Source organism: Mesocricetus auratus, unplaced genomic scaffold (genome assembly GCF_017639785.1).
Source record: "Mesocricetus auratus isolate SY011 unplaced genomic scaffold, BCM_Maur_2.0 Super-Scaffold_15014, whole genome shotgun sequence".
NCBI classification, from domain to species: Eukaryota; Metazoa; Chordata; class Mammalia; order Rodentia; family Cricetidae; genus Mesocricetus; species Mesocricetus auratus.
This window is the reverse complement of record NW_024429186.1, coordinates 10,887,234-10,913,971: the sequence shown is the minus strand read 5'-3', so window position 1 is coordinate 10,913,971 and position 26,738 is coordinate 10,887,234. Positions and strand designations below refer to the sequence as shown.

Sequence of the window (26,738 nt, the reverse complement as noted above, 5' to 3'; positions counted from 1 at the left end):
TGGTACAGAAGGACTTTCATCTGAGTATTAGTGGTCCCTTCCCTTTCCATGATTATTGGATCTTATACATACATACATACATACATACATACATACATATATATATATATAGTGTGTGTGTGTGTGGAAGAATGTATGTATGATGTATATGTGGCATGTGCGTGTGTGTGCATATGTGTGTGTGTGTGTGAATGCACATCCATGCACATATTTGTGGAGGCCAGATGGGGAAGTCAGATGTTTGCTCTATAACTCTCAGTTCCCTGAGACAGGGTCACTCGGTGACCCTGGAGCCAGGCTGGCAGCCAGCATGCATCAGCAATCCTCCACCTACACCAGTGCTGGGACCTTAGGTGTGTACAGCTGTGTCTAGCTTTTTACATGGGTGTTGGAGATCTGCACTCAGGTCTTAGAGCCAGCTAGCATCTCCCCATATGCTCATGAAGACCTTAGTCTTGGTAAATAAGGGTCTTGCTACATAGTCCAGGATAACCTTAAGCTCATTTGTAGCCCAGGCTCACCTCAAACTCATAGAAATATTCTTGCTTCAGCCTTCTGAGTTCTGGATATATATGTCAAAACATCATGGGTATATTTTAAAGATTTACAGTTTTTATTTGCCATGTGTATCTCCTCAGAAAGATTCAGCACTCCAGATGCAGAGGCAGAGGCAAGAGGACCTCTGTGAGTTCGAGGCCAGCCTGATTTATATAGGACTATGTAGAAAGACCCTGCCTCAAAATAAACAACAACAACAAAACCCAAAAACAAAAAGGAGGAGGAGAAGAAATGAAAAGGGGCTAGACAGACGTCTCAGAAGTTAAGAACACTTAAGACTGTTGCAGAGGACCCAGGTTAAGTTCCGAACCCCTGCATGGCCACTCATGTAACACACATGCAATACATACGCATACATGCTGACAGGCATAAACAAATAAATCTTTGAATGCTTTCTCTCACATCAACCTCATAATAATGCAACCATTCACATTCTTTCTTTTCTCATTCAAATATGTATTTGTTTATGCTTGTCAGCATGTGTGCATATGTATTGCATAAGTGAGGTGAGACTATATTGTCAACTGGAAAGTCACTCATTACGTCATAATATGGTAGGTATATTAGAGGAACAGAGAAGATTTCTATATATTGATAGTACCGACTACTTTGGAGATTTGCTAAGATCTAAGAACCCATCTTTGGACAGGCCTGCCTGGCTCAGCACTGACCAGGGAATTTAGAAGACCTGGGGAAGTCATATAGTTGTTCCCCATTCCTAACTGAATAGTGCCCCCAAAGTTTCACAGAACTCTGAGTCCCGCCATCAGACTGAGACCTGTGGGGGTGGGATGCCCACATTGCTCCGAGAAACTCTGAGTTTGTCTGTCTTACTGAATGGCTGGGTGGGGTACTCTGTCAATGTTTACCACTAAAGACAATCATGAGCAGGTCCTAGACATGAGATCTTGGGTGCCTGGAAGTCTCTGACAATCACTTAGGACCCTGTTTGTGAAAACCAGTCCTTCACAGACCGTACCATGTGTCCGAGTTAGGCTCTGCCTTCCTAAGTCTTTCCTTCAAATTCTTTGTTTCCAGTTCTTCACGATGGGTAAATTCTTGGGTTCTTTTCCTTAGAACTGGTTTTTCTGTTCCTCCTTTCCATTTGATCAATGGAGGTAAGTGCCACCATCTTCTGGCATTTAGAGTCCTTGATTACACTCATGGCATCCCATCTCAGAGGACCAGGACAAGATATCACACATGCTGAGTTAAATCCTGTAACATCAGAACCAAGAACACATGACTTTGTTTGTAATAAGATCTGGTCAGCATTTGAGGGAATGTGCTGGGCATTGCTAGTCATGGGCGTTCTTACATTAAACGTTAGAGACGTACCAGAACTTCTGGCATCTCAGATGATGTCACTCGCCATGCAGCTCTTCCACTGTGCAGAATGTCATTTAAAAAGTTTTAGTTTTGTGTGTGTGTGTGTGTGTGTGTGTGTGAATGCACATGCATGTGTGTGCATGCAGAGACCAGATGTGAACTTGTGATTCCTCAGGAATGGCACTTTATTTTTAGAGACAGCATCTCCCAAGCTGTGAGACTTGCCGATTCATCTAGGCTGCTGACAGCAAGTCCCTGGGATTTGTTCCCCTCTACCTTCCCAGTGCTGGGATTACAAGCCTCTGCTACCACATCTGGCTCTTGCCTGGGCTCCAGAAACCAAACTCTGATCCTTGAGCTTGCACAACAAGCAGTTAACCGACTGCGCTATCTCCCAATTTTCTTCTCTGTTCTGACATAGAATCTCGCTCTGCTGCCCTGTCTAGCCGCTAACCCTAGCCATCCCTCCTCAGCCTCCTAATCACTGGGAGTCCAGGCAGGATCCGCTACGCCAGCTCAGTCGTTGTCCTGCTACACCTCTGCCGACACACACTGCGGGCAGAGACTGTGTGCCAGCACAGGCTGCTTCTCGCTGAGCCAGGCCTGGAAGCCTCCTGACAGCTGTGAGCCCAGCTGCCCCAGCATTCTTACTATAGTGAAAGAACACACCTCACTTTAGCAGAGTGAGCTGTTCTTAGCATTCCAAATATCCCTGCCTCCCCGCCCCTCTATGCTTATCAACATGCACAATGACACTGTTCGAGGACCACTTTGAAGTTAAAGGAGGTTTCAGAACTCCTAACACTTCTCAGGTTTTGTCAACTACTGAGTCAGGAGGTCTAACAAGTAAAGGATAGACTAGCCTATCACACTCCTCCCCCCCCCCTGTGTGTGTGTGTGTGTGTGTGTGTGTGTGTGTGTGTGTGTGTTGTTTTGTTCTGAAAGTCTTATGTAGCCCTGGCTGGCCTAGAACTATCTAGACCAAGCTGGTTTCAAACTCATAGAGATCTGCTCACCTCTGCCTCCCCAGTGCTGTTTAAAGGCCATTCTGTCCTTTATTCTTGCTGATTCATTTAAGATATTTAGAATTTTTACAGTTTAAAAAGTAAAGAACTTGTATAGATGCAAGAGGTCCCAAGTCCACCTCTAACACTACTAGCAAGCAAACACATGTGTATGCATACATACACACACGCTCTATTTCTCTCTCTCACACACACACACAACTTCTCTCACACACATACACAAACACACATTCACACACACAAACACACACACACATACACACACACACGGTTTAGGGTTTTGATCACTTGTTCAACAGCTGGTTGTGGTATCTGTATAACTAAGTCCCTCTTCTGGGTACATATGTACAACTGTCATAAAAGTTAGCACACCACACAATTTTTGTTTTGTTTTGTTTCTAGACAGGACTTCTCTGGGTAGCTCTGGCTCGTCCTGTAACTCACTCTGTTGACCAGGCTGGGCTCAAACACTCACAGAGGATCTCCTACCTCTGCCTCCTTTGAGTGTTGGGAATAAAGGCATATGCCACCACTGTCAGGTGACACAAATATTTTTAATGCCTGAGCCAAATGCTGGCACACGTTTATAATCCTAGAGCTTGGGAGGGACTAAATCAGGATTTCCTCAAGTTTGAGGCCAGCCTAGGTTGCATAGTAAATTTGGAGCTAGCCTGAACTACACAATGAGAGCTCTGGGGGGGGGGAGGAGCCAATTGAATGAAATCTTCAGTCTTGTTTTCATGTGACTCTTTACCTTCCAGATTCCTGAGCAGTTCGGCCCAATACGGACAGTGGCTGAGGGCAAGGGCAATGTCATCTTGATAGGCACCACTAGAAACTTTGTCCTGCAAGGCACCTTGTCAGGGGACTTCACACCCATCACTCAGGTATTGTCAGCTTGGCAAATGCCAAACTCTTACACTCGGCCACTACTGGAAGCGGGGGCTGGCTCCTGAGTTTCCCAGTGAGATGACCTTCTACTTCAGAGCTGTGTTTGGTGCCATGACTAAGCTGGAACGAGCTGATGCGACTGCCATCCAGGCATGGAGGAGGCTCTGTGTGACCGTGGGAACTCAGGGTCCCTGTCTTGGTTCTGTATAGGGTCACACTGATGAGCTCTGGGGGCTGGCTATCCACGCCTCCAAACCTCAGTTCTTGACCTGTGGACATGACAAGCACGCCACTCTCTGGGACGCTGTTGGTCACCGGCCCGTCTGGGACAAAATCATAGAGGTAAGTGTGCATGCAACCTTTCTGGTTTTGTTATAAAAACTCATCTGGGATGTATTTTGGCATGAAATTAACAATGATAAGGAGTTGCTTTATCTTTTAATAACTACCTTGTTTTTAAGAATACCTCCAGGGCTAGAGAGATGGCTCAGAGGTTAAGAGCACTGGCTGCTCTTCCAAAGGTCCTGAGTTCAATTCCCAGCACCCACATGGTGGCTCACAGCCATCTGTAATGAGCTCTGGTGCCCTCTTCTGGCCTGCAGGCAGACATGCAGGCAGAACACTTATACAAAGTAAGTGGCTCAGCTGCCCAGCTCACACTGACTCCCAAGCCCAGGCTGTGCTGTTCCGTCACACTACAGTGGATCCCAGGCGGCCTCCATCCGTTACCTACGTCATAATGACTCACACACCCTGTATGAGGAGACAGCCCTCTTGCAGTGCCGGGGATCATGCACTCATTCCCAGCAAAGCTGCTGGTATTTCCAAGGGCCTGGGACTGGGCCTGTCTCCCCTGTCTCCACTAGCAGATAAGACTGCCACAGGGTCCTGGTCACTGCAGCCAGCTGAGCCCCAGGGTAGAGGGTCTGAGGCCAGGCACTTCCTCTGCAGCCCTCCTGCGGTCCCATGAGCATGGCCACCAACTGTGAGGCCTTGTGAGGCCTCGCTCCCCACCTCCCTGCCCTCACCAGGCAGCTAACGGCTCTGGCCTAACACAATGTGGGACCAGGGCTGGGATCCACAGCCTGCAGTATCCTAGACCCTCTTCCCGCCATCCCCGATGGACAGGAGCCCTTAGCCTCTCCACACCTCAGCACCTCCATATGAAAACAGTTGTGTGCTTCCGGTGAGCTGTGTTTGCAGAGACAGCTTGTCGGGGAGTCGGGTCAAGGGAGCCGAGTTCGGCTTTCAGGCTTGGTGAGGACGACCTCTTTTGGAATTAGCTAAAGCTGGTGTGACTGGTATGGAGCCTCTGTCTCCCCTTTGGTTTCAGTTGATCTGGTAGCATCCCTCTGCCTCCGATATCCACTCCTGCCCTGGTGGTGGTCAGTGGCTGTGTTCCCAGATAGATGGAGTACAGTATTTGACCAACTTTCCGCTGAGCCCAGGGGTCAGTGAGAGGTCTGGATATACAAACTGTGGCCCAGAAGAAGAGTCCTTATCTGTGGCTCCTGTAGACAGGATAAGACAACAGAGGGGTTCGTCAAGAACAGACTTGTGCTGTGATGGCCGCGCAACGCGGATCCCAGTGGGACTGCATTTCTTCTGGGGAGCGAGGGGACTTTTTAGCAGAGCCGCGTAGTCTGAGAAGAGGGTGGGTGTTGTGCTGTCCTGCTGTGTCGGGCCGTCTATTTACACTTCCTTTAAAATGTTTTAGGATCCAGCTCAGTCTTCTGGTTTTCATCCTTCAGGGTCTGTGGTTGCCGTGGGGACCCTGACTGGGAGGTAAGCGAGCCCCGTCTCCACCCCACCCGTAGTACAGCCTATGCCGTCAGAGTTATGGGGAGCAGCTGACATCTGAGCCCCTCCTCAGAAGCAGGGGCAGGGGCATGCCAGCTTTGACTGCATTGTCTCTGCTCTAGTCATTTACTGAGAATTAAGTCAAAACCCAAAAGCGAAACTGAGCCCTTTCAGCTTGAAACCTTGAGCAAGGCCATGGATCTGTCAACGGGTCTCCACCCCAACTCCACCCCCACCCCACCCCACCCGCCTCTTAGCTCCAGAGTCTCTGGAGAGTTCCTGGAAGCCTGCTGTAGTGGTTCTCGACCTGTGGGTCACCACTCCTGAACTCATCAGAAAACACACATGTTTACATGACCATTCGTAACAGTAGCACTATCACAGTTTCGAAGTAGCACTGAAACAGTTTTATGGTTGGAGGTCACCACAACATGAGGAACTTTGTTAAAGATTGACAGCATTAGGAAGGTTGAGAACCACTGATCTACAGCCTGTGCCCGAAACGGGCAAGAAAGCATCCCAAAACACCGAGCAATGAAGCTGAAGAAACTTGCAACGCTATAGGAAGTGCCCAGATCCTGGGCCTCCCATTCAGCCTCAGCTTCCTCTCTCCAGCCTCCTCTCTCACTGGACAGTAGACGTGCGCTCGCTCTCCAGCCTCCCTGCGTAGCAGCAGCGCATCTGTGTGAGCCGGTTATGTAAACTCTGTGACGGTCTTTCTTGTCTGTGAGTTATGGTAACACCACCAACACTGATGCCTGAAAAAGCCGTGTACCTAGGGACGTCTGCTGAGCTGGCTCTCGGGCGACAGCGGCGGCTGGTATTATCATTGCGTGGCAGGATTTGGCCGTGTTTCCATTTTGTTTGGCTCAGTAGAGCAGGTCTCAGGGGATGTGGCCCAAGGCCCCTGCTGGATGTCTAAAAGTGTGATTAGCACAGAACCTCACATAACCTAGCTCTTTCCTCTCACACATGCCTGTGATAGAATTGGATGAAGTCATGCGGCTTGGCCAGATGCATGGCGCTAACTAATAACCAGGTGGACCTTTGTGACTGTAGACATTCTCCATGTTGTTTTGTCTCAGAGCATCTGGTTATGGCGGACTCACCATTTTATCCCATAATTCCTCACAGAGATGAAATGAAGTGAACAATGTCCTCGGAACAGACACAATGTAAAACTTACAGATTTTTTTTTCTGGGCTTCTCCATTCAATACTTTTGAAGCCTAAGGTTGAAAGGGGAAATGAAGTCATAGAGAGCAACACCCTGGATGAGGAGGACTGAGCCTCTTGTAGCTCCAGCCATATATTCTTAGATGTTCCCTCCCACCGTCCCTTTCCTAAAAGCATGCCACTCCGATTCTGCCCCATACCTGTGGGGTTTGCCGAGACAACTACTCACAAGTCATAGTAACAATGTATTAAGAACCCTTCTGCAAAATGCTTGCCGGGGAGGGGCTGGAGAGATGGCTCAACAGTTGAGATCACATATTGCTCCTAAAGAGGACCCAGGTGTGTTCCCCAGAGCCCACAGGCAGCTTCACAGCCATCTGTAACGCCATCTCCAGGGGTACTTGGCGCCCTCTACTGTCGTTCTCTGGTACTGCTTATGCGTATAAAAACCTAGCCACAGACTCACACCTGTACACGTGATTTTCTTTATATATATATATGTATATATATATATATATATATAATGCATGATGACACTCATGCGTGCATGCAGGCACACAGGGACTCTCTTTGAGACATCATAGTTTTAATTCGGTAGGCCCTCCCCTCTGAAGACTGGCTGGCAGCCTGACAGACACCATCATCTTTGCTGACAGGGGGCGTGCGACAGCATTCAGAATTGAAATGTCCTAGGATGGAATAGGTGACACATGTGACCTAATCCTACCACTTTGTCTGCTCCTCTTCCATCTTTGATCCCAGGGCCAAATACTCAGCTGAAAGCAACGTATAGGTTTGAAAGGTAGATAGGACGGCAGGATCTCTGTCTGTCATCCAGGTCTGAAGCCATGCCCAGGGCCCAGGAGCACCATCGTTCTGATGTTTACACACCCTGTTTCCTGTCCCCTGGCCTTAAGAGAAGCACTAATTAGTCCCATCACAGTGGGGAGCAGCAGGGGACAAACTGTCCTAGCCCCTCATAGTACTCAGGCATCTGTGCTGGCCTGCCTGTGGGGGTTCTGACAGGATGCACCCCCAGCTGCAGCCACTAAGAGCACCACCTGTGCACATTCACTGTGTTCCCTTAAAAAGGCCCTGCACACCTCCCATCCACCTCTTTCTCTCCGTCTCTCTGTCCTGCTCTCTCTCTCCCCTCTCCTTTCTCTCTTCCTCCCCTCTCTCCTCTCTCCTGTTGCTCCTGTGTCCAGAAGTCGGTCTCCCCTTTCCCCTTTTTTGTGATCCCTTTCCCTAATTAAAAGCAAACCCACCAAACAAACAAACAAAAACCCTCAGCTTGAACCCTCTCTCCTGGCATCTTTCTCTCGGGCACTGCTTTTCTTAAATTACAACACCTCACCTCTCTACCCACACTCTGGGGTCCCCTCCTCACCCTGGACCGCTCTGGGGCAGCAACCTCATGCCTGTGGCTGTCTGCTGTACCTCTGACCTCTGACCGCAGGTCCTGATGCCAGGTTTCGCTCATCCTCCTGCTCGGGGCAAAGCTCCCGTGTGCAAACAAGACCCCGAGAAAGCCTTCAGTGCTAATTTCTGAAGAACTTCCGGAGGTTGTCAATGTGCAGCTCCTTTCTGAGGTGAAAGCTGCTGGGGGGGGGATTTCCTCAAGTAAGAGCTGAGTGTGTTTACAGGCTCATGCTGTTGGGACAGCCTTGCACTTCACAGACAGCTCACTGTGTGTGTCTCTTTTACAACAGGTGGTTTGTGTTTGACACGGAAACGAAGGACTTGGTCACCGTCCACACAGACGGAAACGAGCAGCTGTCCGTGATGCGTTATTCCCCAGGTCAGATACAACTTTCCGTTTCTCACAAATGATGCCATTCTGTACAAGAGACAAGCAACAGCCCTCCTCCAGGGAGACTTAAGCGTGAGAGTAGCTGTGGTTAGCTGCTCTCCCTTAGGTCACTGAGTAACTGTTTCTGTCTGTGTGTCTGTCTCTGTCTGTGTGTCTGTGTGTCTGTCTCTGTCTCTCTCTGTCTCTGTCTCTCTGTCTTTCTCTGTTGCTCTCTGTCTCTCTCTCTCTGTCTCTCTGTCTCTCTTTCTGTCTCTCTCTCTGTCTCTCTCTCTCTGTCTCTCTCTCTCTCTCTCTCTGTCTCTCTCATCTTTTGAGACAGGATTTCTCTGTGTAGCCCTATCTGTCCTGGAATTCACTATGTAGAACAGATTGGCCTTGAACTCACAGACATCTGGAGATCCGCCTGCCTCTGCCTCCGGAGTGCTGGGATTAAAGGCGTGCGCCACCACTGCTCAGCTTCTGTTACAGAAAGTCTCAAACAGAATTAGACAGAGCATCGGGGCGAGGGTCCCACCCCATCACCAGACTTTGAAGCGGTCTCTCTGTTGCTTTCATGCCCCCCAGGATGCGTGTCATCTGCCCATTATAAATGTGTAGTTCAGAGGGCCATGGGGCCAGGGGCTTACATGACCCGTGAAGTGTGGGTCATGTAAGCATGCGTTCCAAGGACCTACTTCCCAGCCCTGTTTGGTAAATTCGTATTTCTTCTAGCTATTCCTGTTATTTTTATGTTCTTGTGAATGGAAATTTTCTGGATTTTATTTTCAGATGATTGGTTACTAGTATATGAGAATAAAATTGAATTTTGCCTATGGCTCTTACATAGGTTTCTACACTGTCTAATCAGTTTTAAAGAGGTGGGGTATTACATGCACGTATGTGCATGTGTGTATGTGTGGTTTGTGTGAATACTTGTGTGGTTGTATGTATTTATATGTGTGGTTTAGTGTGTATGGTTTGTGTGTGTGTTATGTGTAGTTTGCGTGTCGTGTATGTATGTGTGTCTATATGTGTGTGGTTTATGTATATGTATGTATGTGTGGTTTGTGTGTATACATGTGTGGTTTGTATGTATTCATGTTTATTTGTGTGTGATTTATGTATATGTGCATGCAAGTATGTGTAATGTGTGGGTGGCTTGTGTATGTATGTATATATGTATGTGTGTGTGGATGGTGGGTGTGAATGTGGTGTTTACGTGTGTATGTGCATGTGTTATTTATGTATGTGTGTGTATATAGTCCTTGGGATTTTCCTTTTTGGATCTAGATGTCTTTACTTGTCTTTCACTGCATAGCTGGTTCCTTTAGTAAAACGTGGATGGTTCTGGTCTAGTGTCTCTCTTGTTTTGCTCTTGGGCTTTCATCTTTAGGGACAGAGATGCCATTCATCCTGAGGACAGTCTTTTCTGTCCTGATGTTCTCAGCACAAGACGTGTTGAGATTGCTTCTACATCTGGTAAGAAGAGAATGTGGGGGAAAAGTGAGCTGGGTGGTGGTGGCCGTACACCCAGCGCTCAGGAGGAAAAGGTAGGAGAATCTGTGAGTTCAAGGCCAGCCTGGTCTAAAAGAGAGTTCCAGGACAGTCAAGGCTACATAGTGAGACCTTGTCTTGGAAAAAAAAGATGGGGAATGCGTTTGTTCTTTTCAAATGTGGCATATTAGTTTTCTAACACTCAACAACTACATTTCTGTGGTAAATTTCATATCTTTTCTATATTGTTAAATTTTAGTTACTACTATATTGTGGAGGGTTTGCATTCATGGTTGTGTTGGTCTCTAGTGTTACTGTGATGTCTTCATTAGAAAAGTGTTATTGGCCTCATAGAGTATGATGAGGTGTGTCTTCCTGTTTTCTGAGCTTGTGGAGGAGTTATAGTCCAGAGACACGGAGATATGTAGATGCACACAGACAGAGACAGAGAGACTGATTTGCTATGTAGCCCAGTCTGGAATTTGCTGTCCTCCTCCTGCCTCAAACCTCCCGAGTCCTGAGATTCCAGGCCTGCGCCACCACACCTGATGGATACGTATCAACTATTTGATATCATTCACATAGATTCAGTGAAACTATGGAGATGCTCTTTGTAGGTGGTATTTATGTATGCGCGTTGGTTGGTTTGGAGACAGGGTCTCGATACAAAATCGTGACTGTTGTGAACTTGGCTGTCGTGGCCTGTGCTAGCCTCAGAATTCTAGCAGTCCACCCTGCCTGCTGGGATGGCATATACCACCACACACCCACTTTGGGGAGGGTTTTAACAGCTTGATCGGTGGCTTTTTAAAAGTTGTAGCTTTATGCTGACTTTTTTCCTTCAAGGCAGTTTGACGATACGGGTCAATTTGGAACTCACTTTGTCTGTGTCAGGTCATTTGTGGGCATCAACATGTACAGTATCTGATTACAATCCTTGTCCCAGGATGCTCATGTGTAGCCCGTGTCTCATTCCTGATGCTGGAAACTGATGTCCTTTCTCTTGATCAACTAGACAGAGCCTCGTTTCTGGAGTCCAGCTCTGGTAGGGTCCTATGCCAGAGGAAGGATGTGCGAAGTCGTCTTTCAAACTGATGGCCCCAACTAGCTCAGGCTGTCTTTATTTATACAAGTTCCAATGCATTCAAGCCTGAGCAGTTTAAAATCATTTCTCTTTCATCGTTTTCCGAGAATCATTACCGTTTCTTTTCTTTCCCACTCCCTCGATATCATTGACCTTTACCCCATATCATTATATAGCAAGCCAAACGTTTATATCTAGCTAGGTACATCTTGTTCACACTGTGCCCTAGCCGGCCACAAACATGTGGTTACAAAGTAAGAGATTTGAGCCTGGTGATTAATGCTTAAGAATGGGAAGCCAGCTGGGTGTATTGGGATGTCTATGATGTCATTTTCAGGTGTATACCAGTGTCTAATTCATCTATGTATCACCTCTAGTATGGGGATTGCAGTTATAATCCTACTCTTTATAAGTTCTCAAAACAGTAATGATTAATATCTAACTCTTTAACTTTTGAGACTTAAGTTTCTTTATTCTTCCTGGCAATTTCTAAATATACTTTTTAAGGAGGAACTAGGAGTTTTAGATTCTTTTATTGATACTCTGATATTGGAAAAGTATGTGAGTGTTCCTGTCCTAGTGTCAGAGAAATGTCTGACCTTTCATGTCCCATCTCTTCTTCCTTCTGTGTTCCTCTAAGGTTTTTTTTTTTTTTTTTTTTTTTTGGTTTTTACGAGACAGGGTTTCTCTGTATTGTTATGGAGGCTGTCGGTCCAGCCTGGCCTCGAACTCACAGAGATCCGCCTGCCTCTGCCTCCCGAGTGCTGGGATTAAAGGCGTGCGCCACCACCGCCCGGCTCCTCTAAGGTTTTTAATGTCAACTTTTAAGAAATCATTTTCTTGATTCCTAAGGGTTTTTTTGTTTTGTTTTGTTTTGTTTTGTTTTGAGACAGATTTCTCTGTTGCTTTGGAGGCTGTCCTGGAACTAGCTAGCTCTTGTAGACCAGGCTGGCCCTGCTTCTGCCTCTGAGTGCTGGGATTAAAGGCGTGTGCCACCACTGCCCAGCAGGTTCCTAAATTCTTTGGAATATATTTATTTCTTTTTGGAATTGAACAAGCACTAATCATTAACCTTAGTGAGTTCCTCCTGCTTATTCAGGATGACAGCAAAGGCAGCCAGGAGGACTGGAAAAACTGGCTTCTGTAACAGATCAGAGAAATGTAATTTTTCTATAATTCCCAGTAAACTCAGGCATAATCATGACTACCATGAGTTACCATGGGATTAAGCATAGCAAAAGCTATGAAGCCTGAAACCAATGAGCTCCCGAAGGTCAGCGCAGGAGTTTGCAGTGTTGTATCCATAGGTCCTTGTCACATGGGTGGGATTCTCCAAAGGACCTTGAGGTCTAAGGAATTCCATTTGCAATACACTTATGCACGGTTTCCAAGGGTGACAGCATGGCTTTCGCCACTTTGTCAATCTTGCTGATCTTTGTTTGCAAAGGGACAATTCTGTATGTCACTGGTGGGGTTTTTCCTATTATTTTTCTGTCCTAGTGTTTATTGCCCTTCTTTGTTTTCCTGTTTGATTTATCTTGAGTTCCCACCCTTCCGCCTCTGAGGGCAAACACACAGATTATTTATGGAGTAACTTTCCTTACCTTACAGATGCTCTAGGCTACAAATCCCCCTCCCCCCCCATACCTAAGCCACGCCTCAGGCATTTTAAGGAGTGTTTTCAGCTCACAGTTATTTCCTAGTTCCCCATGCGCATTCTTCTTTGGGTTACCATTAGGTGTCTTGTCCTTCTCATAGTTATTTTGAAGCTCTTCAGTAGGTGCAAGAGAGCCTCATCCTGCAGCCTGTCTTCCTCAGATGTTGTTCATGTTTGCAGGGCATGTGTCTCTGTTTCTTCTCTGTTATCCCAATGGCAATCCCTGGAACTTTCCTCCAGGTAATGCTGCCTCCCCTCTGTGTCACGGACTACCCACTACGTGTGAGCGCCCTGGACCAGCCGACTGTCTGGAGTTAGTGCTCTTTGTCAACCCAATGGCTTTGACAAATCAGGCAGCACATTATTGAGAGGCTCAACTAAAAGAGGAGGTGCCCATGTGTTCCCTGACAGAGGACTATGGGAGATAAAAATGTCACTAATGTCTAGAAACCAGCAGGGAGGCCCAGGAGCAGCACCTGGGCAGTGGACAAAGACTTTGGGGAGTGGCTGTCCTAGTTACTGTTCTATTGCTGGGAAGAGACACCATGACCAATGCAATTCTTATACAAGAAAGCATTTAACTGGGGCTGGCTTACGGTTTCAGAGGTTTAGTCCATTCTCATCATGGTAGGGTGAAGGCAGGCAGTCCAGGGAGCAGCAGCTGAGAGCTACACCCTGATTTGCAGGCAGAGAGGGAGAGACTACGGACTAGGTCTGGCATGAGCTTTTTGACACCTCAAAGCCTACACCCAGTGACACACTTTCTTCAACAAAACCACACCTACTCCAACAAGGCCACACTTCTAATCTTAATCCTTTCAAATGGTACCACTCCATGGTGACTAAGCATTGCAATCTATGAGTCTATGGGGACCATTCTTAATTCAAACCACCCCAATGGTCTCAGCAACCAGAGTTGATGCTGGAACCCAGGCAGCCATGAAACACATAGCAGGTAAAGGTGCCTCTTGCCAAGCCTGGCCTCCTGAGTTGGATCCCTAGGCCCCAAATGGTAGAATGAGCAAACTAAGTCCCTACGAATCATCTTCTGCGCCCTACTCATGCACTGCGGCCTGTGCACATGTATGCACACACACACACACACACACACACACACACACACACACACACACCCTGGGTCACCATGGTCTAATCCTAAAATACAGGGTTGGCAACCCCTGCCTCACAACATCTGAGCAGGTTAGTGTGGGAACAGCTTGGGCAGCACTGGTCCATAGCCACCACTGGGAAAGTGACAGTCGCTAGTGGTTGATAGTGGCTGTGGTCACCATCAGATGGTGTCAGTGCAGGGACACTGGATCTTTTTTTTTTTTTTTTGGTTTTACGAGGCAGGGTTTCTCTGTTTTGGAGGCTGTCGGTCCAGCCTGGCCTCGAACTCACAGAGATCCGCCTGCCTCTGCCTCCCGAGTGCTGGGATTAAAGGCATGCGCCACCAATGCCCGGCTAGGGACACTGGATCTCATGACGCACCCTGGCCCTGTGTGTCGCCAGCAGTGTGGATGGTCTGCCCAGTGTCCCAGCTTCTGTCATAGTCTTACCCCCTCTCCAGCAAATATGCTTGCCCTCTCCCTTTGGGCTTCCTGACGGCTTAGGCTGTTTTGCTAGGGGCATCCTAAAATCCCATTTCCTGGTGGTCTCAGGCCGTGCCACCCTGTGCATTCCTCCTATGGGGAGAGGATGGGCCTGCTGGGGGACATGATGGTGATTGCCAGTGACCGCTGGGAACTACCCAGAGGTTGTCTAGTGGGCCTGGCTGAGGACTGTGAGAGGCAGCCTGCACGTGTGTGGTGGTCTGAAAGAAAACAGCCTCCAAAGTGAATGGCACGAATGGGAGAGGTGTGGCCTTGTTGGAGGAAGTGTGTCACTGTGGGGGCGGGCTTTGAGGTCTCCTATGCTCAAGCTACACCTACACCAGTGTCTCAGTTCACTTCCTGTTGCCTGCCCATCAAGATGCAGGGCTCTCAGCTCCTTCTCCAGCACCATGTCTGCCTGAGTGCTGCCATGTCCCAGGATGATAATGAACTGAACCTCTGAACTTATACCTACCTGTGACTCCAGTTCCAAGGGTTCTGATGCCCCCTTCTGGCCTCCTCGGGCACTGCACATACATAGGGTACATACTTACATAAATGTGAACAAAATACGCATACACATAAAATAAAAATTTCAAAATTATATTTTAAAAGTTTGAAGAAAAATGATTTTTATAAACTTCCACCAGACTTACACTTATTATTCTATGGGTATTTTACAAACGAGAGCTTTGAAAGCTGTATAGGATGCACTGAAATACAATGTTTCCCTTTGAATAATTCATTAACTGGGCTGCTTGGTCCAAGTCTATAGTAGCAGGTAGGATTTTCTCTTGTGATAAATAAAATGATGACTTCACATTTGCACCTTTCCTGTTTCTGCAGATGGGAATTTCTTAGCAATAGGCTCCCACGACAACTGCATCTACATATACGGAGTTGGCGACAACGGGAGGAAATACACAAGAGTTGGCAAGTGCTCCGTACGTTTCCTTGCTTCCTGGGGACTCTTACGTGGCCATTTCATTACCGTGGCATGGCGTCTGCCACGTTCAGAAAGGCAAGAGGCACTTACCCAGTGTTCTCCTCTCCTAGGGTCACTCCAGCTTCATCACCCACCTCGACTGGTCTGTGAACTCACAATTCCTGGTGTCCAATTCTGGCGACTATGAAATCCTCTACTGTGAGTAACAGGCAACCGGGATGTCAGGGTTTGGATTCCGAGACTCCCACGGGCCTGTGTGGGATGAGGCCCTCTCCATCCCTCAGTGTCCTCTGTGATAGGAAAGAATTGGCCTAACACTGGATTGGGTTGGTTGGGAGGGGTCTAGTTGAAGAGCAGGGCCCATCCCAGGGAAGAGGTGTGGAGGTCCAGGAGGTGGGTCAATATCACAGTATGATTGGCCCTGGTAAAGGAACCCTCCCAAGCAGGCAGACACCATCAAGTCCCTCCCACTTGGGTGGATAAAAGCCCCTGGACCCTATTCCGTTTCTTCGAGCCTACCTTTGGCTATTCTCTGTGCATAGGCAGGGACTGGGGGGAGGGAGGATGCTAATGACAGTACCTGCATGTGCCGTCCCTGAGCAAACTGCAGGGGGCCCGTGGGACATGACGGTGTTCTGGTCGCCATCCCTCGGGATGCTCACTGCTGTTGCCTGCACTTTCTCATGATGCAGTGTCTTCTGGCACTTTCAGACTCATGCTCTTTTATGAATACAGAAATCAGGGTTCGGATGCCGGCGAGGGGCCAAAAGCCAGTGGGTGGGGAGAAAGTTACACTCCCCTGGAACTGTTGCCCACCTGTTAAGGAGCCTGGGAAAGGCAGAGAAAAGAGGCAGCCAGTCCCAGGAGGGAGTCCCGCCTCTACAGGTCCAAAACATGTAGGCACACAGCAGGCAGACGCTGTGGGGATAGACCTGGTTCTAGGACCTACCCAGACACGGGCACCCAAACCATTGGTGAGATTCATATGGGGAGCAGACAGATGAGCCTGGAGGTCTCGGCACCTGCTGAAACTGGTTTCCTGCACTTGCATCCTTGTCTCAGAGCTGAAGAGTCAGAGATCTGCATGAGGGTCTGCATGTGTGCGTGCGTGTGTGCGTGCGTGTGTGTGTGTGTGTGTGTGTGTGTGTGTGTGTGTGCGCACGCGCACACGCGCGCTGGGAAAGGGCTGAACAGCCCAGAAGCAGAGAAGCGCTCGGCCCCTCCATGAGGACACTGAGCAATAGTGGCTGGGGACCAGAGACTGGTCACAGAGGAGAGGAGCCAGGCTGGGTAGCAGAGGAGAGTCTCAGAAGAGGACATGGATACTGGAAGGCAGCCCTTCTTAAACCCAGATTCACACTCACTCCCGGACAAACTGACAACTGTGCACACTGCTCCCAGGAGTAGGAATGTGGGGGGGGGGTCTTGCCAGATGGGGCATAGCTCTGAGGACCCTACCTGGCCCCAGGGAGAGCTGGGGCCTTGGCTGAAAAGTCACAAGGCTGTTTGCTTCTTCCAGGGGTCCCGTCTGCCTGTAAGCAAGTCGTGAGTGTGGAAACCACCAGGGACATCGAGTGGGCCACGTACACCTGCACCCTGGGATTCCATGTCTTCGGTAGGAATTTGCAGGTGTCGTTGACTCTGAACATAGACTATGTTACGCGTGAGATCACACCACCTCAAGTCTCTCTTTAAGAAATTATTTTTCATTGCTAATAGGTATGAGTGTTTTGTCTGCATGTATGTCTGTGCACCATGTGTGTACAGTGCCCGTGAAGTCAGAAGAGGGCGTCAGATCCCCTTGCTACTAGAGTTACTGATAATGGTTAGTTGCCATGTAGGTGCTGGGAATCGAACCCTCGCTCTAAATCACTGAGCCATCGTTCCAGCCCCACCACCTTCGATCTTGTCGTTCTGCTGTCCCTGCTTGGGGCCATGACACACACTTTCCTCACGGCCCAGGCTCAGGCCAGGCGAGAAGGATGAGGAGGTGATTAACCTTTCCCCAAGACAGGGCGTTCCTCGTCCAGTGATTACATGGATGTTGCACCTACATGAACCATGCAGCACTTGATTTACTTACCGCTTGTTAGGACTATTCTATTTTTTTGCCCTTAGCCTAAAAATTTTCACTTCCTTCAAAGCTCATCTTGGAAATACATTCACAGTAGCCTAAAATAAATTGCTACAGTCTGAACAGCCGGAAGTCAGTGGGTTGATAGGAATTCAAAAGTCTCTCCCAGGACACAGTGCCCCCACCCTCCAGGTACCCCTGCAATCTCAAGGACCTACGATGGGAAGGCATCATTTCATAACCGGGGGCAGCTGGTACTCTGCCATTGCACCCAGAAGGACCCCAGTGGAGGCAGGCAATTCACAAGGCTGCTGGGGCCGTGAGACTCAGCAAAGCTGTTAGAAGTGACGTAGAGCTTCTCAGGGCTGGCCCAGGGTGGACTGGAACTAGCAGTCAGAGAGAGGCAGGAGTTGCAAATGAGCCTCCTCCTGGCCCTTGATTCTAAAGCCCAGACTGAAGGTGGTTTTCTTCCCGTGGCCTGTTGGTGACCAGTTCCTACGTGTTGTGGCTCTGGGGTTTCCAGTGTTGTCTGTGCTGTTTCAGGAGTGTGGCCAGAAGGCTCCGACGGAACAGACATCAATGCCGTCTGCCGGGCCCATGAGAAAAAGCTCCTGTGCACAGGCGACGACTTCGGCAAAGTGCACCTCTTCTCCTACCCTTGCTCGCAGTTCAGGGTAAGGCCTTAGCTGTGCACACTCCTCCTGCAGGCCATGCACTGATGCTCTGACCTGTTGGAAATGAACTGTGGACGAGGGCTGCCAGCATATGACCCTGATAATCTGTTGCCTGAGCACCTCTGTGGTTCCCCGCTGCTCTCGGGGCAACCTCGGCCCAGATGTGGCCCACAAAGCTCTCTATCTGGTATGTCTACCTCTGCAGCTACGTGGGCTTCACCCCAACACCCCCGCCCCCGGCGCGCGCGCGCGCACACACACACACCTACTTCCTTCCTCCCTACACCCACTCCAGCCCTGCTGAGCTGACCATCCTGTACCTAGATTGTTTTTCCTGGGCCTTGGTGAATCTGAACCTCCTTCAGCCAGACGACCCTGTCACTCACCCCAGCAATTGCTTAATCCTACCATAGAGTTGGCTAGAACCTGGTGCATCCCCTGGCATTGACTGTACTTGATCTCAGGTCTATCATGTGCTTGCCTCTGTCCCGGGGGGTTATTCCTGCACCCCCCTTGAGCTCTGCACACAAAGCAGACAAGAGCAGCTTACGAGGGGGAGAGCAGTTATGAACCCATCTCAAATCCAAGCATCTCCTGAGGTCCCGTCTGCCCCATCTAAGCTTTCTTCCTTGCCACACTTTGCCAGGCTCCGAGCCACATCTATGGAGGACACAGCAGCCACGTCACCAACGTCGACTTCCTCCGTGAAGACAGCCACCTCATCTCCACGGGTGGGAAGGACACGAGCATCATGCAGTGGCGGGTCCTCTAACCCCCACAGGAAGGAGCTCCGGGAGCAGACAGACTCATGTTCCGCTTGGTCACTGTGATTTCTGTTTTGTCTACAAACTCTTACAAACCTCAGGAAAATTGTCCCTCTACCGGTTACCTTAGCTGGGCAGCCAGCAAGTGTCACACCAGATAAGCGGTTTCATGTCCGCCTTTGTTACATAGTGCGGGACAGAATGCATGTCGGGTAAAGGAAGTTCCCAAGGTTTACATGGCAGTGGCATCAAAGGAAGGGACTGGTGTGTTCTTATAGTCACTTTTCTATGAACTCTTCAAAGTGGTCACAGAATGCCTTCTAAAATACTGTATATAGTCTTCACTGCTTCACCTTGCCAAGTGGGATATTTATGAGGATGGAGCATGGAACTGGGGTCATTGCTGACTAATTCGTCCTCAAAGGATAAATCACATAACTGATTTGCCCAGCTGAATCAGGAATGCAAATACCAGACTTTCCTTGGTCCCGTAACTAAGATCTCACTAACCCCATACCTTTGTGAGGCTGACAACAAAGGGGTTGTGTTCTCTCTGGATAAGCAGTTTCTACTACAGAGCCTGTGGGGTGCAGTGGGGTGTATAGGTGCTTCCACTCTCTGGCTACACTGCCCTTCCCGGGACATAGCCAGTTTCTCAGCACCTCCACAAATTACACCCCCCACCCGCCCAGTCTCTGTTCTTGTGCCCTGGTTAATGGCGAGACATGTAGCTACCACCCTCTGTGTATTAATGGCATGATACGGTATTGTCCTTGTATAGAGTTTAGCAGCTCATGATAAAATGCCCAAGGCTGGGCCTTGACGTGTGTACTCTGGATATTGCACGTTGTACTGGATGACCAAGTAGGTCAAGTTGGAGGGGGACTCCCTTCAGTGTGGTGGCAGCCTGTAGAGTGTAGCACCTCAGAGGCTCCCGTGCTAAGGGCAGCTTCCTTTCCTGACTCTCCTGCATGGACAGTGCGAGCATATGGACTAAAATTACATGCTGGTGAGTAGATCGTAGGGGGTCTAAATGTGTCAAGAAGGCCTTACCCATTGTGCGACAGATTGAATTTACTGTTTACATTGGGGACTGTATCTTGGATTTTTAAGTAGAAGGATTACAAAGAGTTAAGAACAAATACTGAGATTTTTTTTTAAAACTCACTTAAGCAAGTAAGTGAACTGAGTTATCTGAACTCTACCGCGCTGGCTGTTTAGCGTGGTCAGAGAGGACAACAGTGGAGACATCCCCCTTGCCATCTCAAGCCTGCTGTGTAAGGGCAGGGCACCAGAAAAGAACGTGACTCAAGATGAAGCCGTTTGTATGTACCCTCATCAAATATATTCTATAATGAAATAAAATCTGAAAGTGGATTTCTTATTGACCTATGTTTCTGGAAGTATATAAATTAAAATATTAAAATTAGATATGAGCCACACTACATTCTGTTCCTGCACAGCGGGCTCATTCCCCTGGGTCCCTTGCAGACAGATTTCTGCTTTGCCTCTAGTATGAAAGCCTTCATCAGATGGGACAACTCTAAATAAACCGCTGGCAAAATAGTCACATTTAATTGATAGTTAGAGGAATAATTAGATATCAAGGAAGGGAAAGAGGCCCATGAAAGTTTGCATATTGCCTCCTTCAGTGTTACCTTGACCAAATGCCCGACAGAAACTATTTCAGAGAAGGACTTGGCTTAGCTTATGTGTCAGAGGCCATGGTCTCTTGACCTTGGGAATTTAGGGAGAACAGCAGGGTGAGAGGAGCAGATTGGAGAAGCGCCTTTGCTGTGACAGTCAGGAAACAGAGCAAGAAGGAAGGGGCCAGAGACACCAGCGATCCAAGGACCCTCCCTCCGCGACCACTGCCTCTAGTGAAACTCCGCCTCCTCAAGTTTCCAGAACTTCCTGTAACAGCCACAGCCAGGGAACAAGCATTCAAAGCTTCCGAGTGACATTTCAGTGAGAGCACAAACAACTTATAAATCAGGAGAGACCTATATGCACACACTCATGTTTAAGATGTGAACTGTATTTTATTAGTTATGAAGACATGATAAGCTTTATATATGTGAGCCAACCATCACAATATTAAGTATATATTATATAGTAATTATTTGCAAATAGTATCAAATGGCACTATTGTTGTGATACCATATTTAAATGTTAGCTTTACAAGTAGTATTTGTTCACTAGTCCAGAAAGCCAGAGAGAGGGATGTAATTAAGATTCTCTGTAACGAAGACATAAGAACAAATGTACCTTCAGGCTTAAAGAACAGGTAAGTGTCTTAGCATCCATATGCTGAAAACTGTAGCGGTATTTAGCTTCATTTTGAACTAGGAGAAAATTTAGTTAGTACTTCCTGAGTCCTTGGACAGCCGGGCTGTGGGGTGCATTCCACACCTAGGGGCCAGATAGCAGAAGACAGTTCACGTTTCCCCTCAGCACTGTGTGGAGAAGGTGGGCAATTGGTCTCTGCTCTGCGAGGGGGCATGTGCACACTGCCTGACTGCCCAAAGAGCCTTCAAAGGTTCCTGAAAGACCCTGACATCTCCACAGTCTTTGGAAGCAGGAAAATATGTTGTGCTTAAAGAGTAGCTTCCTCCGTTGAGGGTCCCCCAACTGAGGCTGGAGTGGTGGGAGCTACTCGGCGGGAACTGAGGTAACACTCTCTGGCTCTCTTCCATGGAGGATGCTCACCTCGGTTCCCAAGACACGTTTGTGCCTCACACACCTGACGCCAGCTTCTTCTGGGCACATGGCTGAGAGCTGCCCTCTCTTGCCTTTGGAATTTTCAGCCATCGTCCACAAATCCAGGGAACACATGCCACACTCCCACTTGGAGAAGACAGAAACGACCCCTCCTCTTCCCTTCTGAAAGGAAGATGGTGTCATGGACAGATCAACTAGCCCCCACACACACAACCCCGCCACATACACCAGAGAAATCTTCCTCCCAACTTCTTTTTAAATACTTTAAAGATAATTTTATTGTATTTATTGATTTAGTGGGGTTGGGTGCAGGTCTGTGTACTGTGGTGCACATGTGGGGGTCGGTCTGACAGTTCTCTTTTATCCTGTGGGTTCTGGGGCTGGAACTTGGCTCCTTGGGCTTGGCAGCAAGCAGCTTTGTCCATGGAAGCCATTTCTCTAGCCTGTCTTTTTAAGTCTTCTGATTCCTGACCTTGTATGTCTGTCATGTGCATGAGGGAGACTAAGAGGCTTCCTGGGAGCCTATTATGACCTGTAACTTGACCTGTGGAGCCTTTGCAATGCCTTATCTCTTAGACCTTGGCTCAAGGTTCAACACCTGCTTACATCACCAGTGCAGCTGTGACAAGCCTTAGCTGGCTTCTTTGTGCATCTGCGTGGTGGGTTTCCAACCTCTCCTCCCTTCCTTACTGAGGAGTGGGCTTGGGTGTGTTCTAGCATGGACCCTGGATATTGCCAGATCGTCTCGCAGAATGGAGCAGCAGCAGCAGACAGAGGCAACCTCTGCTCTACTTCCCCGCCACATCTGGACCTGCCCTTTTCCCCGCCACATCTGGACCTGCCCTTCCCCTTTCAGCAGCACAGCAGCCCCCAGAGTGGTAAACCGGCTGCCTTTTGTGAGAGGTCAGAAATGCTTGCCCAGGGTTTCTCGATGGCTGGTGGCAGAGATAAGGGAACAAGCCACATCCTACAGTTCTATGTGAGCCTTATCAGAAGAACCCACTGGAGACGATGCTAAGAGAAGGGTAGCAGGTGCTGCATGCTATGGGCAGTCTGCAGTGTGCAGAATGACTGTCAGCTGCCTAGCCTAGGTCTGGACACTGGTGTGACTACAAAGCTGGCCATTTCCCCAACTAGACGTCTGGACAGCTTCTCTCCCAACACCGTTTATTGGATCAGTATTTTGCACGTATCATCCGTACACGTAGACATGGAAACAAATCTCTGGTCATGTCTATCAGGGATTACCTAGATTAGGTTAACAGAAGTGAGAGGATTTGTTTTAACTGTGGTGGCACCACTCCATGGACTGGGGGCCTGAACTCAGCAGGTGAGCTGAGCAGGTGACCCCACACGTGGAGTGTGAGGAGCCGCCTCACGCTCTTGTCTGCCATGACTTCCCCACCATGGTGGACGGAGCCCTTCAACAGTGAGCCGAAATAAATCCTCCCTTCCTTAGCTTCTCTGGTGGCAACAAGTAACAGATATATCCAAAGGGGCTTTACAAGAAAGAGAAAGGGAAGTCAGGGGCCCATGCTTCTCCATCCTCACCTCCCCAGCACTGGGTGGGGATGGATGGGCATGTGAGGGCTTTCCTGGTGCTCCATAGTTCCCATCAACTACCATATGTTTTACCAACCTGGATATGTCCTGGCCAATCCTGGCACAGCTGCAGTGAAACTGAAACTTATGGGTGGGTAGTCTTGGGGAGTGTCCCACAGAGTGTTCCATGGACCACTGATGCCAGAGACTCCTTGTTCGGAAGGTACTCAATCGACTCTGTTAACTTATACCATGAGTCCAGAGCGGATGGTGTGTTTGTCTGCCCACCCGTGTTCCGTTCTTTTCCTCTCTTTCTTCCCCCTTCCCTCTCTTCCTCTGAGCCAGGCAAGCACTCAGACTAGGGAGCTCCCCCTGCTGTGTAACTGTGATTGGGGCTGGTGACAAAGAGGCAGAAAGAGTACAGATAGGCAGGTGAGCAGGGATGGAGGCTAAGCCTAGCACTTGAGTGGCCTTGAGCGGCCAGGGCAGTGGCGGAGGGAGAGAGCCTAAGCCATCTGGGGGACCCCTCAAGCCCTGAGGCATTCCAGCCCATCTGGGGAACCCCTCAAGCCCTGAGGCATTCCAGCCATCTGGGGGACCCCTCAAGCCCTGAGGCATTCCAGCCATCTGTTTTGTCCTTCTTGAACCATGTTTCCAGCCCGTGACTGGGAGCACATCCTGGGGAGACAGCTTCCTGCAGATCCCTTCTGTTAGCAACAAGGGTTTTTGTCTTGTCTTTCTTTTCTTGTCTTTCTTTCTTCTTCACTATCTGGAACTCCAGCTCAGGGCCTCGCACTGCTAAGCAAGCACTCTCCCACTGTGTTGCTTCCACAGCCTTCTCTCTTACAGTTTAGAAGTAGATTTACCCAAGGTCAGTGTGGCCTTCGCAGGGACAGTACCAACTGCCCTGTTTGCTTCTCTTTATAAAATTAAGGCACTGTTCCTTTAAATGATAAAATTGTACACTCTTATTATAGCAAACTCAGAAAGAGACTCAGCTGCTCCTACTACCCCCAAAATAGCACAATTGCTTCTTAGTGTATGTCCTTCCTATATTTCCTATCAGTCAATTTTTAGATCTATTTCCCTAGTTGGCATTTTCGCATGCATCAAGCTATATAACTTTATGTGTAGTTTCCCATTACAGTTTATTATAAATAGCTCGTGTACAGAGTATGATGATCTATACTGTGTGTCCTTGACCAATACTCTCACACTGATGATCATGGTGTTGGTGGTGACAATGACGGCAATAATGCTAGTAGTGATGGTGATGATGACAATGGAAATGGTGTTGATAATGGACCTGGTGATTAGGATGGTGTTGATAATGATGGGGCAATGATGATGGTGGTGGTGGTGATGGTGATGAGTGGTGGTTGATGACGACAGTGATAATGATGGTGGTGATGATGTTAAGATGATAGTGGGGGTGGTGATGATGACAGCAATGAGAACTATAATGATGATACTGGTGATTGTGATGATGGTGAGGCTGATTTACCCAAGTGGCCCTGATTTATTCAGAATTTTTGTCTCTGGTGTTCTAATCGAAAAGAAGTCTAGTCTAAGAGAGTAGTCTAAGAAGAGTCTAATAAAGAGTAGAAGTAGGAGGAGTCCCGAACAATGGCATCCCCTCTCTCTATTGAACAGCACAGCAAATATGGTAATGAAAAGGAATGAGGAGCTTTCGTCCTGGGCTTCTACTGTGGTCTCAAAGAACAGAAAGTGGTTCCTGTGTCTATCTCTGAGCATGCTGTCCCCACTCCAGCATGTTCTCTGTCAGCACCCCGTCTTCGCATGTCCACCGTTCTTCCTCCCACCACTCCTAGCCAGCCATCCTCTTCATAATGCAGCTTCAAAGTCACTCCCTGGGGGCAGTGTGCCTCCAGTGCCAGGTCTAGCCTCTGGTCTCTCCCGTGTCTCTCCTCTGCCGATGGGCGCTCCTTATCCCACTGACTGGTTTCCAGCCCTGTCTGTAGGGTCAACATCACACTCAACCTGCCTGAGTATCGCCTAGTACTGGTACTCAGTACTGCCGCGTTTAGTGAGCCTTGGGGAACACAAGTATGAACATTTGAACGTGTTTTGCATCCCTTCCCTGAGACCTCTTCCTGAGCTCAAAATCATGAATGTTTGTTTCTTGGGGACCAAAGCCCAGGGGTGGAGCAACCCAGTTAAAGGAAAAGAACACCTTAATGTCTCCTGACACAATTTTTTAAAAATTCCAAAATTACAGTGGCAACATGGTAGGTTTTTCCTTTTTTTAGCAAATGACTCCTTTATTTCCTTTAAAGTGTTTTCCTGGCAGAAGGCGCACAAAGCTTTTTTTTTTTTTTTTTTTTTTTTTTTACCTAAAGGCTACAAGCCTCCTCATGCTCAAAGGAGAGTACCAGCGAGTGTGAGGTCGCTGTCTGCCAGCCTCACCAGCCCTGGCCCTACTGGACCCTGAGCCCTTGCCTATTTCTAGGACATTTGGAAAAAGTATGTTTAAATTATGTCCCAAACTAAGACGTGGTTTTAGGAGATGAGCTCAGCATTATGGAAATGTGAATGAACCGTGCTGCCTTCTTTATCAAAGGGTTAAAGAAAACAAAGGCAGCTCCATCTTTAAAGAAATTAGTAAAGACACCATCTGGCAGAAGTCCTCCCCTCTCCCTCTGAGTCCAGGTTTTTGGGTCCTTATACAGAAGTAAAACTTCACCCTTGCCAAAACACTTGACCTGAGTGGTCATTTTCTCAAGACCCTGGACCCATTTCTGACAGCAGTGAACATCTTTTTTTTTTTTTCCTATTGTTTGCTTGTTTGTTAGAGACAGGCTCTTCCTACATAGCTCTCACTGTCCTGGAACTCGTGATGTAGACTAGACTGGTCTTGAGTTCAGAGACTCTGCCTCCCTAATGCTGGGATTAAAGGTGTGCACCACAATGCTCAGTCAGCTTCGGCGAACATCTTCAAAGTTCTAAGAAATCGGGAAGCAAAACCAAGGAACTGCAAGAGAATGTTAGCAGTGGGAGAGGAGTGGGCTTGGGAGTTGGGGTCATTACAGTCTCAAATGTTCCACACAGACACAGCTTCCTGAGTCTGTCTGCTTTACTTCTTAGGGACCCCCAGAGGGCTGGAGAAGCACCATTTCGGGGTGTATCAGGGAGGCTATTTCCAACAAGTAAAGTGACCCACCTCTCCAGAAAAGTCTCCTCCAGTAGCTGAGCCCCTGAACCCAATGGAGAAGTGGAGGGTGAGGGTGCTCTGCCTCAGCAGCGCCCCCTATCTTCCATAGTGGGTTAAGGCTCCTGTTTCTCAGGCCTTTGAGCTTGGACTGGGTCCTAGGCCGTCTGGTTCATCTCCTGGTTCTTAGAACTTGCCATTCACACCAGGATTTTGCCTGTTCTCTTTGCATTAGATCCTGGGTCTTCTGAGCCTCCTCGATCATAGGTTCCAGGCCATCTCTACAAAAAAGATCTGTATCTCCTATATCCTGTTCTCTTATCACAGAGTCTTCTTCAGACAAAATACTACAGAAAAATCTACCCTGCACATTGCTGCTCTAGCCGAAGCAGCTAGAAGGGAAAAGTAACCCAGAAGCACCCCATGCTTGCCCTGCCAGCACCCCATTGCA

General features: G+C 48.4%; 1 protein-coding gene across 5 annotated transcripts in view; it reads left to right on the top strand.

Moving 5' to 3' along the window:
• Window positions 1-20,232, top strand: part of Eml1 (EMAP like 1) — a 153,433-nt gene extending 133,201 nt beyond the window's left edge. For all 5 annotated transcript variants that reach the window (XM_040742513.1, XM_040742514.1, XM_040742517.1 and 2 more), the window contains 9 exons: window positions 3,674-3,799; window positions 4,014-4,145; window positions 5,521-5,588; window positions 8,491-8,579; window positions 15,244-15,341; window positions 15,454-15,541; window positions 16,863-16,958; window positions 17,961-18,091; window positions 18,738-20,232. In XM_040742513.1, coding sequence (XP_040598447.1) covers window positions 3,674-3,799; window positions 4,014-4,145; window positions 5,521-5,588; window positions 8,491-8,579; window positions 15,244-15,341; window positions 15,454-15,541; window positions 16,863-16,958; window positions 17,961-18,091; window positions 18,738-18,863 — 954 coding nt within the window. In that variant the 3' untranslated portion in view covers window positions 18,864-20,232. The remainder of the gene's footprint in view (window positions 1-3,673; window positions 3,800-4,013; window positions 4,146-5,520; window positions 5,589-8,490; window positions 8,580-15,243; window positions 15,342-15,453; window positions 15,542-16,862; window positions 16,959-17,960; window positions 18,092-18,737) is intronic.
• The last annotated feature ends 6,506 nt before the right edge of the window (window positions 20,233-26,738 follow it).